At 32.3% G+C, this 13,496-nt stretch overlaps 1 protein-coding gene across 1 annotated transcript; it reads left to right on the plus strand.

The window, feature by feature from the left end:
- The first annotated feature begins 455 nt into the window (after window positions 1–455).
- LOC149769870 (uncharacterized) lies at window positions 456–13,052 on the plus strand. The gene is made up of 10 exons (XM_089949710.1): window positions 456–574; window positions 3,252–3,339; window positions 4,328–4,358; window positions 6,663–6,817; window positions 7,234–7,388; window positions 9,136–9,275; window positions 10,550–10,634; window positions 11,271–11,445; window positions 12,111–12,249; window positions 12,822–13,052. The coding sequence occupies exons 2-10, from the start codon at window positions 3,280–3,282 to the stop codon at window positions 12,887–12,889; spliced, it is 1,008 nt and encodes a 335-aa protein (XP_089805836.1). The 5' UTR covers window positions 456–574; window positions 3,252–3,279; the 3' UTR covers window positions 12,890–13,052.
- The last annotated feature ends 444 nt before the right edge of the window (window positions 13,053–13,496 follow it).

Genomic DNA, 13,496 nt, shown 5'->3' on the forward strand with positions numbered 1-13,496 from the left:
TCTTTGCACATATGAAGAGCTGACTAATTATACAGAGTTGATGCTGGTGCCAGAACAAGAACTTTAATACAATGATAACCACCCTTAATGTGATCTGCTTCAATTCGTGTTATCAGTGCTAAGAATAAAATTGCTTTGTTTCCAGCCTAAACGCAATGGACTCAAAGGTAGTAAAGGACTTATGGAATGAGAATTGTATTTGCACAGACTTACTCGTCTTTATTCTAAATGCAGACTTAGCCCCAGAATTGTTGTTTTGCATTTCTGAAATAATGTTTTTTATTGAAAAAATTGAGTAAAATCCTTTTTACCTTTGTAAGAAGTTTAATAACCGGGAGTTCTGTTACATGTCAGGTTGATTCAAGTAGTGAATACATTTCTGACATCAGGCAGTGCTATTGATCGCGTCTTCTTGGAATCGATATATCTGGTCACATGATAACATTTCAGGAATTAAAAGGCGGAGTTGATAGCAAGTAAAGGTGGATATATAAGCAGGCAGACCCCTGAGAAGTATTAGTGAATAGAGTCGATAAATAGCACACATATTAACACCTAGGTAGTATTTCTCCAGGTAAGTTATAATTTTCTTAGCTTCATTTCTCAATCAGATTTACTGAGAAATTGAATTTCGTTATTACCAGTGAACATTCTGGGTGAAATATTAAATGTAAAATTATAATTATATTGTTTTGTACCAGGATGTTCTATAAAAGAAAGTTGTGACTGGTTAGAATCGTACCATGTCATGAAGGAAAGTAGAATGTATCAGTTCATAACACCATGCTCCCTTCTTGTATTTTTAGCAATATTTGTATAAATGGTTACCATATACACAGGATACATACATATCGGATATATTTCAACAAGTGGGACAGAAACGTAATATGATTATGAGTGACGAATCAACGACTTAAAATATATCGCTTGTGGTACTTCAAGAAAATAAATATAGCTGGTATATACACAGGAGCAGAATTTTTATTTTTGATAGACCATTCTTTCTCCAGAGTGGAAGCGTAGAAGACTAAACTCACTCTTCAGCCCCCCCCCCCCCCCCCCCCGCACTCCCCCGCAATCACACTCCCACTTTTTGCAGATTCACTTCGCAGGCTGATTATATAAATATCAGTTACTTAAGAGAGCGATAGGATTTGTTGCAGCAAATTGCATTTGTAACATACAATAAACTATTTAATCGTATCCGACAGCAAAACAAGTCCGATGCAGTAGTGCATCACCGCTGGTTTATCATTGTTTGTCATAGACTAAAGGGGAAATAACTTTATAGAAACTTGAAGGAAGTGAAGCCAGATTTCTCTAGTAAATATTCATTTCCACTATTTCACATTTAATTACATAATAACGTTATGTTATTTATTTCTTGAAGCCGATTACGCATTTTCCATTACGAACTTCGCGTTTCTATGGGCCGTTCATGCATCGTACATATAAAGACCCACATTTATCTTTCTGTCTTTCTCTCTACATACTACTTGCCAATTATGCGTTCAACACTCGCGACAGAATGCCAATTTTAGTCTTACTCGTTGTATTTTTATGTTCAAACTTTATTTTAAATCAGCTCATTCCAAATTTTTGTGATTTCCTTGTTTCATCTTTCATGTTGAAGCTTCTTTTTATAACTCCCGTCCTAGGACAAGCAATCCGGCTACAAATAGGTCATGAGTTCGAAACTCGCAGTGGCATCCAAACTTTAAAAATGCTTTATTATACTTTAATGTTCCAACTTTCTTTAAAGCATGCTTATCCCAATTTTTGTTTTATTTTATATTTCTTGTTCCCGTATGAGGACGGGTAATTAACCTAGTTGTATAATAAACTGTCAAGCTTCTGTATGGCGGTTCATCCTGTGTGCAATGAATTGTCGATATTGGCAATAAAGATTGTAAACTCTCTACCTTCTATGACAATATTTGCAAGCATTTTTTTATCATACGTAGTGTAAATCAACTGGAAAGGTCCCTGAATCCTTTTCAATTCCATTTCACAGCTAATTTCTTAAATATTTAAAATGGTCTTCTGATCACCGACGACGCCCACTGTCGCTTAAGATGGGGCCATCAGGATGTGATAGTTGCTGACTTGAATAAAGACTGTCACAGCTACATTTTAAAACAAAATTTAAAACGCTTTCATCAAAAACAATGTGCAAACTTTTATTTTGGGTAGAGTTTAAGTATATTCGCTTAGTGTGTTAATTTGCAGAGGTAGTGTGAAGCAAAGTTTATCCATGTATACCTTTACTGGCAAACAAATTTCTGCAATGGGTTCTATATCCATAACTTTGCGCCTGCGCATTTCAATAATTCATTCATCAATATATACGTCCTAGAAAATATATGATGGTAAGCGTTACAATTTTAGCTAAGGTAAGTTTCAACATTAGATCTATTTTTTGGGGGGTGGGTATCCAATTAAAATGACGTTTTGTATAGGAATGAGCCGGTAAATAAACGAAAACGTAGCATTTTGGAATTATTGCAAAACAAGTCATTACTGATTCACTATATCAGGTATCTGTCTTTTCACTTTCGTTTTGTGTGGTCTTTATTCTGAGACAAACAAGAGACTGGTTTATAAAGGATTGCAAAGGAATGAATTAGAAGATGTTTGTGAATTTAATTTTGGTCTCTACCTATGCATGCATATGCAGGCAACAGTACATTTGTTATAAGTAATGTATATGTTTCTAATTACGTAACTAAACTCGGTCTCTAGATATAAATAACAAAGGAAACGTTTTTGTTAGATTACTCGTATTGATGATCTGATAGATGATGACAATAATAATACTTACAATAATGATAATAATAATAATGATGATGATAATAAGAATATAAATATATCACTCTAATACAATACTATATATATATATATATATATATATATATATATATATATGACCATTATCATGAACATTTTAGGCATCATTGCATTTTTTCTATGGCATTTTCGTATCTAATATATAATATGAAATATCCTTGTAATGATCGCTAACTGTGAACCGTTCAATAAAGAAATTTTAAAAAACATTATAGAGAAAATGATTGCATTTATATGCTTGTTTTAATAACTATATGGCTTATTTGCTAATGCACATGTGTATAAATTTGCACTACTAAAATATTGCACAGCGTGTTCACATTGTGTGTATGTCGATGGTGTTAATGTCAAGTTTGAAAGATCCATGTTACATCTGTATATTTGAAGTTCATGTATATTTTCAGAATTACAGTTTGACAACACAAAAGAAAAATGTATACCCTTCACAACGTAATCTTGCTCACAGCAGTTATCTGTCATGCCTCAGCAAGGGTAATTACACTTCTCGTAATGTACATCGTTTGCTCGATACGTTTAATTTTGTTTTAAAATCTGCATGTGTGTGTGTGTGTGTGTGTGTGTATGTGTGCGTGCGTGTGTGTTTAATTTTGGAATTTTAACGTAGGGTTAACATTTATTCAGTCATATCGCTACGATGTCTGCATTGTGGCAGTTTATAGTGATATCCCACCCAGTGACATTATCCTGACACCTGCCGACCATTCCTAACACTAACCTCTTAATGCTGAGCGCCAAGCGAAGCAGCTGTTACTACCATTTTTGTCAGTCTTTTGTATGACTCGGACGGGGATCGAACTCACGACCTCCCGCATGAAATTTGTCAGAAACGCTCCATTGTTCCTAACAATTATTTAAGTGGCTTAGAAAAATCAATTATAGCATTTCCATGATATCTAATTAATTTATGCAAACCAGGAAACATAACACGAGTAAATCTGTGGAAGACAATTCTTGCAATATTTGATTATTATTCGAAGTATTCACTTGAATGATCGCTCGCCAAATATTTTCCTTCCCCACTGCCATTAATGCTTATCTTCCATGACTACTAAGGTAAACATTAGGTGATAAGGACCACCACGAACCGTAAATTATAGCAGCAGTTTAAGTGAACATGGAGTTCAACACTTGGCGATGAATGTTCGTCTTCCTTCTTCATTTTGGATTGCTTCGTCTCCTGTTGTTTTTTATTTTTATTTTGCAAATTGCGGAAGTGGTAAGGTATTAAAGCATTACCTGTTCACCTTATTTTGTATACACATTAATGTATTCATTCACCCTCAACTCTTTCAACAAACTTGTTACAGTCAGATTTAACTATATCTACACTCGTCGAATACTTTAATTCTAACATTAAAATATAATAATATCTTCTACCGTCACAGTAAATTGCATATAAATGAAGGACATGGTTTAAATCGATGAATTCGTCAGTATTTTTACATTCTGTCGTTTTCAGACACCAATTCAAGACTACTCCTTGACATATGGTAATGTATTTCGCACCTAAATTCATTCAATAATATTCTGTTATGCTGATCGCTGTATGTATTTGTTTTATTGAAATTAACATGAAAGTAAACATTTACCATTCAGTATGCTTTCTTTCAAAACGTTGACAAATTACAGTCTGAATTTCGGTATTTTCAAGCTTATAATAAAAAAATTCTCTCAAGTCCGATCAAAATGTTGTAAAATTAGGCACTATGTTACCTCCCACCCAAAAAGCAATAATTCAGATTGTTGTTGCTAAGCTGTGCTAACCTTGGTACATTTATGTCTAGAGCTTTCATACCGAGACAACAATGCATGCGAGTTTTGTCCCGGTTGGGGGGATAAAGCGAGTTTGATAGGCTAAGTTTTGTAGAGGCTGTATCGCTGAAACGTATGTTTTTTTAAACCTTATTAAAACCGTCCTTTTCCTGATTCGGGACAAAACACTAGTGTGGTTTAGTGTTTATTATATATCATTTTATCATATGGCTAGGCTTAAATGAATTTACTCTTTATTTTGAACATTTTAAAAAACGCTTTATGGGACATATGAATGTATTTAACCTGCAGTAATAGGCAAGTGAATTTCTTCCTTATTTCTCAAATGGAGCATAGGTTTGAATTAGTAAGAACACTTTTTTCTTACAATTGCTTACTGAGTAGAAACCCAGCTCCCATGTAAATCTCATTTTAACATGGTGTATAGATTTTTAATATTTTTAGTAAATATTTTGCAAGAAAATTCTAAACAATATTGCAAATTTGTTCTTTTTAGTTCTCTATATTCTATTTGAACTGTTTGCAAGATTGTAAAATATAAACGTAAAGTTCTTCAGTGTGCCCGAGTGTTAAAAGAGTCTCATTAACACTGTAACAAGATGTAATTGTTCTAATATCTGCGTCAACATCAAAACAGCTGGTGCTCTGTGTAATACGTCCACTTTATGATGACACGTTTGTCAGTTTCATCATCATATTTACTACACAAATTTGATTCTTCCGTAATTTTATCATTTTGCAAATCATATTTGTAGACTCTAAAGCTGACATGTATTTTAGCTATGTTTGATATTTTAGATGATTGGCATTGTGGAATGTCTCTTGGAAATTAAACGTAGAATATAGTTTCTCAAAACTTTGGACATTTCTGACCATGCCTTGAATCGTCACATGACTTCCTAAGTCGTTCTTACTTTGTTGTAATAGTTTCAATACAGTATTTCAGCGGTACAGTACTTGCCCAACCCCCATGCTTAATGCCACACTGCACACTACTTTCATCTGCGAATGCATTGTCCAACATGCTGTCCACTATAGTATTGTACGCCTTATCAACTCCAATATCGCAGCCTAGATACCGGGCAATGCGCATAAACTGGTGTCGCTGCTTACGGTACTCTCCCATTATCCCGAGCTGCAAAAGCGTCCATTTTCACTCAGTATGACTGCATTTCTTAAAATTACAAAACCTGACATATTTTTACAATGCAATGTATAGCAATATATCGTTCCCGATATTTTATAATGGCCTGTTATCGAACAGTTTAAGTTGTAAAAGTAACTCCAGAATGAGTGTGCGATACGGAAATTTTAGGTAAGCTATACCGAAGTACAGATTGAACATCTGAATCGAACGCCAGATCAGACATGTAAGATTAAACGGACATAAAATAAATGGTTAAATGTACCTTTTGTCGAATAACTGTTGATATTTGCATCGAATCCAACATTTCGTCTCTAATAATTAGTGCTGAACACACTCGCAATATATTTTCTAACAAACTAAAGTGAAAACATGAATTCAAATTTTGTTAAATTTCTAGCTTCAAGGTTTAAATTATAACGTTAATCTGTAATTATTATCACGATTGGCAATACTTTTCCTCCACAATTCGTAACTAATTACATCTTAAAGCACATGTAATTATAACATGTTCATCTGGATCGCGATATCATAGTGAAAAACAGATTTTATGGTTGCGCTTCTAAGGTGGCATCCTGAGATCAAATTAGTGCAACATGAATATAACATCTGAAATTCACAAGGAAATCCCAGTCATGGGGTTACATTATATGTCTCTCCACGCGGCTTGGGATTTCCATGTCTCGGTCCAAAACACAACATAGATTCTTTATTGATTGCTAATCAAACAGACAGCTAAAGGCTCCTTGGTGTGAGTGGACTTATTGGATATAAGAGTATTGGTATAGTAAGGGTTAATATATATATATATTGATTAATTGATATAACTATTGATATCTTGAGTGATTGTTCCTTATTTCATTTTACTCTTTTTCAGAGTGTACAAATGATGGCAAAATTATCATTACTGGACAGGACAAAGACTTATATGGGTCTATTTACGCTGAGGGGAATGACACGCATTCTATGTGCACGGTGGATAAATCTGTAAACGCTCAAGTGGTGATATTCACAATAGAAGACTGTAATTTGGTAGGTAACATTTACACTCTAATTTTGAGCTGCTCCATATATACAAGTACACTATAAAACAATGTAAAGGTGTCCTTTAAAATAAGTTGCGGTCACTGTCCTGACTTATAAATTATATATATATATATATATATATATATATATATATATATATATATATATATATATATATATATATATATATATATATATATATGACACCGTAGGAACATAATCTTTTAATGATATGGCTCAGTATTACCTTGCTATGATCACTATCACAGCTTGACAGGAAAAAAGCTAGTTAAGCTGCCATGTTTATTTGCCATTGCAGACAATGTTAGAAATTTTGCCATCCACGGACAGGAATTCTTGTTTAGTTTCAGCACCAAATGAGGACTGTTTCAATCAGTTCAAATTCAGTGATTTCTTTTTAGAATCTGCCAGTCAATATCACTGTTATGCAAGAGGGTCAAAATACAACAGATGACATGGTGCTAGGAGGCAGCAATGTGACTATGTATGAGCTGAAATGTAACAATATCCGTCGTGGTGGTTTGGATATAACTAAAACCATTAACATTACAGAAACGTAAGTATGCAAAGTGGACACAAAACCCGACCTCATACAATTAGTATATCAATTTTTGTTTTAGATCACAGATAATGAATCGGCAATAGCAAATACATATAGCTAAGTTAATTGTACTGAAAACTTAACTATAAAAATATAAATTAACCAAAATCAATAAGAAATGTTAGTGCAATGGCCGAGAAGATCATCTGTATGAAGAATAATTTCAAACAGCTGACTGAGAACGCACACCGTGAGTTATTTGAGCCTTATGTTTCACAATTGTAACTACAACGTACCAGATAATCATTCTAACTTCTATTTTGCCGGCTTTGTTTACAAGCATATCCACATAAGTACGTTACAAATCATCTAAAGCCATCACGCGTATCCTCATTCTTTTGAATTATAAGCTATTTTGACAACTCAGTAGTAGCTGTATTATAGACAAAGGCTACAGTGTTCACGATAAAGATATTCGTACAAATAGCAGATTATATTGTGTCTATTGCTTGCAATGTAGTCAGGTGAATATTGTAAGTAGAGTGTGTGCAAAATAAAGGTTTGAAAGGTCAACCCACATGTCAATTGCAGATGCATGAGAAACATAGATTCGTGTAATAAGAGAATTCTTTTATTCATTTTCCCTTTACAGAATTTTGTTATTTTCATTAAGGATTTTCGCATTTGTTTAAGGTTAAGGTTACAATACACAATGATGAGCTGTTGTTTTGAATTATGTGCCCTTCCAAAAGAGTTAACATGCTGTGACAATACAATTCATGTGGATAGTTACGGCTTCAATATCTTTACAAAATATTGCTGAACGTTTAGTTTGTTTGTTAGAATTTTTTTAAAATTGTCCCTACAACTTTCTATTTATTGGTTTATTGAAGAGAAGTTTCATGATAATTACATGAATGTATGAATTGACAACAAAACAAAATTTGAAAGAAAGTATAAGATTATTCAGTTAGTGACAGTTACTTGTTTCCACAATGCCGATGTTGTATTATGATTTAAGATCGATTAAGCAATTTTGAAATTAAAATCTTCCGTTCCACATCGTGTTTTAAATGAAATGTACTATCGCATTTTAATCGTTTTTTGTTTAGTTTGATTTTTTTCTTCAATCTATTTATGTCATGTTTATTTGTTTCTTTTAAACCAATTGCTTGTTAGCGCAAGACAATAACATCCCTATTTTTAAAAGAGATTTATCTTGATTTTCCAACTTAAGGAAACACTTGCATAGCAGAAAGGGTAGAAAACCCGTTGTCACTTTGAATCCAAATACAAACTAACTGCTATATGCCATCAATAGCAAAATGCAGTGTTATCAAGACTATGTCATTAGTTACCATATTTGTATCGCTAAAACATATATTATATTATAAGTTTATATATTTGAACACTAATGTATAATTATTATATTTCCGGTACCGGATGTTGCTTATCATCAGTAAACACTAAATTTTATCGACATATACTTATTGCACTAATTTTATTGATATACATGAATTGCATTGATATACAGTAATCATAGTGACATAAGGTAATTGTATTGATATACAGTAATCATATTGACATAAGGTAATTGTATTGATATACAGTAATCATACTGACATAACGTAATTGTATTGAGATAAAGTAATTTTATTCATATACAGTAATTGTATTCATATACAGTAATTGCATTGATATACAGTAATTATACTGATATACGGTACTTGAATTCATATACGGTAATTGTATTCATATACAGTAATGAACTGCATATAAACCAAACGCACCAGAAGGAAGTCATCGTGACAATGAAAATCATGCGTAAAGAAGGCAAAGAACTCAGATCAAATGAAACTGTTATAATTGGAGAGGAGCTCCACCTGATCATAGAGGGAAACGGTGAGAAATGCATTACAATCACCGGATATTGAAACTATTAGAATTAAATGTGTATACATGTAATAAAATTAGTCAGGCAGTGTTGGAATGAAATATATATATATATATATATATATATATATATATATATATATATATATATATATATATATATATATATATATATATATATATATATATATATATTAATACAAATAATACTATCTTATAGGTTAGATAATATTTAATTCGTACTCCACGGCGATTCGAACCCAGGTCCACGAACGAGTAAATAAACTGCACCCATCGCCTTACCTGCACACCTGAGACCATATTTCATACGACTACAAACCAAACAATGATACTAATCAATCGGTGTTATAGGGCACACTGTACTAATTAAACTCCAATAGGAAACATATGGAAACACCATCATATTCAAATTTCAATAATTTAAAATTTCTGGGTGCTGATGATGAGACATATAATTCTCCATGCACATCTAACCTTGGTGCAAGCTTATGTGTGAAGAACACCATATGACCCGCGGCATTTTGTTTACATATATGTGCATGAAACACGTGTTATTGATTCTGCACCAAATGAATCAGGTGCTACTTTCATTACTGAGTACACCTGAGTCAAGCCCGTACAAATGCTAAAATTGCATAGTAGAAATTTGTTTATATTTTTTTTACATTACATATAGGACAAGCTCTCAAAAGATATTTTTCCTAAAATTTTTAAATTTTATTATTAACCAATTATGGACCACCAAACCCGTAAATACTCTATCATTTCACCCATTTCTAGACTGGTTCACAGTTCTTCCGTATAATTAGTACCGTGTGTCCTATATGTACTCGTGTGTAGCAGACACAAGCACATGACGACCTGGCAATTAATTATCTCTCACTCACTCACTCACTCACACATACACGCACGCACACACACATACACACACAGATATATATATATATATATATATATATATATATATATATATATATATATATATATATATATATATATATATATATATATATATATATATATATATATATATATATATATATATATATATATATATATCTTTTAACATAATATTGTGTTATGACTAAATAAAATTAAGCAAATACTGGTACTGGTCTTGAGAAAATAAAAATGTAGTGGATTAAGGTATAAAAAAATGTATTTACAATATAGATCATACTGAGTGTCAGATGTAAGGGCAGTATTAAAACAATACACTTCATTGATGTGAATCAGATTATAATTGGCTTTTGTGCTTACAGGTGGATTAGCTTTCTTGGCAACGAGCTGCATCGCTACTAATGGACTGAAGAATCAAGCTCATTCAAAGCATTTAATAGTTAACGGGTATTTATCTGACTGATTGGTGATTATCTACGTAATGAAATATGACGGCATTAAAAATTGTGTCATTGGGTCATGTTCGAAAAATTGCTCAAAACTTGAATACAAAAGTGCTAATTTGAAATTCATAATGTAGCGTGATAGGAAAGGGTAAAGTTCGATGTCCTAGGTGTTTCATAACAGAACTTATTTAAAACTTAATATATACGCAAAACGTTATATTTGTCAAACAGTAATGATCAAGGCCACTAATCATGTATGCACTTTTAACCAAAGCATTTGAAAGAGTAAAACAATTTTTCAAAACTAATTGCAGCTGACAAGGGAAAGGCAGGTATGGTTTATAATTGTCGATTCTAACCAAACATAATCGAATGTTACAGCCTTGACCGGAATAACATTTAAAAGAGGTAAAATGTCTTGCTTTATTTCATAGAGCAGAAGCGAGACACTTTATTCAAGCATATATTCACAAATTATTACTATCAAAGACTTGTCTTTAAAAAATAATGTAATAGTCTGTTCACGCTCAGATTCATACTTGTTTTGTGAAGCTCGTGCACGAGTTAAATTATTCCTTTTTGTAGAGAGAAAAAAACATAACTCTATCATACAAATTCTTTTTTTATTTTCCAACAGGACAACTCAAGATGCCCATGTTATTTCATCCTTTTCGAGTCATACAGACCAAAACCGCACAAAACTTGAAGCTACTTTATATGCTTTTCATTTCCTGAATTCAAATACTATCTCAGTTATTTGCACCATCACAATCTGCCAGGATGACGACAGCAGCTGTTCTTTCAACATTCATGTAAGTATCATCTGAGTATGGTATTTTATTTATTTATCTACTTGCTTAGGTATTTATTCATTTGTCCATCTTTTCATTATCCGTACATTCAATCCATAATAAATGAGCTAATATGCATTCGGCAATATACACGTCTTTCACGTTGCACTTAACAGTTTTACATTTTAGGAAACAAAGCATTTGAAGATAAGCGAAGAATTGTAATAAGTATTATTTCTTTCCTTAAATAATGAAACCCTGTTGACATTTGTCATTCGTTTTAACAATTAATGTGTAGCATGCTTCTTTATACATTATCATATATGCATTTGATCATCAAAAATATATTTTCAGATACATACGATGATTTGATTAACTAAATTAATGAGTATATAGTTACCTGATATTCTAAAAATATCAACTTATTAGTATGAATTCACAGGTATTCATGTTAAAGTGAACTCAAGTAACTCTGGATGATATGTTTAATGATACAGATGAGTGTACAAGTAAATGGTTACTAGTCCTTTTTCCGACCGTGCTATAGACAGCAAAGTCACTACATTGTTGACCTTACTTAAATAAGACTGATACCGAAAGCATTGATCCATTTGATTTATTTTAATAATTACAAACTAGACAAATCTAACGATCTAATATATATATGTGTTTTTATATATTCACAGGGCAAAGGTACAAGGAGGAAAAGATCTGCGCCCATTCAGCCTCACACAGATACTTTTGAGACATCCTTCAGGGTTATCAATCCCTACACTATGCCCGAAGATAACACTGATGATTCAAATACGTCAGGTGCATCTACAGGTAATGACGAAAACATGCAAAATCTTTAACACATATTGCCTATAGTGGTTGATATAGTTACTAATACTTCCTGCCACTTAATAATGCTATCAGTAACCCTTTAAAAACCGAACATATCGGATTCAAAATGTAATTTTCATATGTTATAAACATTAATTGTGCATACTTAGTTTATTAGAAAATCTCGAGTAACATGCATGAAAATGTCCCTGAAAGAAAGATGATTGTTTCCAGAAATTGAACGTATAAGAAGGCAACGAAATATTTTTGAACTATTTAGAAGGAAGACCGACGAAACTTGTAATTGAACGGTTTCAGTTTAGAGCAGCAAAGCGGAAAGCACTATTAATAAATCAGAAAGTAAAAAGAACTAAATTCTGAATATCAACATGTGTTGGAGACAATGATATTTGTTTAAGTTCTATAATAGCATTCGACACTTGAAAACCATGAACTCCTTTATAGAGTACTAATGGCAATTATTTAAATCATTTCGTACAAACCGCCGAGTGTGAACTGTAGGCAGACACAGATTAATAGTTTTCATATATATCATATGTTCATTATTGCAGGGCGAAGTTCACTAACTGTTTCACTGATCCTCTTTGGGGCCTTCGGATTTGGGAGGATACTACCATAAGAAGCCATTGCAAGGAAACAATGTTGCTGATTGAGCAAAAGAGAGAGAGACAATATACGAGAGAGAGAGAGAGAGAGAGAGAGTATTCGAGTGTTAATATTTGTAAATACATTTTTATATTAAGCTGAACCTACTCTGAATATTAAATGTATTCTAAACATAATCAGACCTATGTTTTCATTCGAGTTATTCTCAATAATAATTTTAAATCTTTGGATTAGTGGTACCAACTTTATATACGACATGTATTAAACAGAAACGCTAAGCCATCGCAAGTTTTAAAATCGTCTTAAAACTTAAACAAAATAACTAATGGTTATATCGGTAATCCCTCTTTTTTGAATAGCTAAAGAAAACATTTACAATCGGACTAAAGTTTCTATATATCTACATATAGGTCATCTATCAGATGTTAAGTATTTTATATATATACTCTTAGCACCCTAGTATGTTTATATCCTTTAAAAGCTGAAGATATTGCATAATTTAACAATATTTTTATAAAACTATTTTGAGCATAAACGAATAGAATATTTTTTTCTCAATAATTATCTGGCATTCACATTAAAATTTGGAAGGTGGCAAAAATTTGGATATATCTGGCATA

This window comes from Sinohyriopsis cumingii, unplaced genomic scaffold, assembly GCF_028554795.1.
Source record: "Sinohyriopsis cumingii isolate HCF-2022 unplaced genomic scaffold, ASM2855479v2 utg003137l, whole genome shotgun sequence".
Lineage (NCBI taxonomy): Eukaryota > Metazoa > Mollusca > Bivalvia > Unionida > Unionidae > Sinohyriopsis > Sinohyriopsis cumingii.

Bases quoted from the DNA above. Each gene is read 5' to 3' on its own strand.
- LOC149769870 (XM_089949710.1), top strand. From the start codon at position 3,280: ATGTATACCCTTCACAACGTAATCTTGCTCACAGCAGTTATCTGTCAT. The intron at 4,359-6,662 runs GTAATGTATTTC...ACTCTTTTTCAG, and splicing joins AGACTACTCCTTGACATATG to AGTGTACAAATGATGGCAAA. The intron at 12,250-12,821 runs GTAATGACGAAA...TCATTATTGCAG, and splicing joins TACGTCAGGTGCATCTACAG to GGCGAAGTTCACTAACTGTT.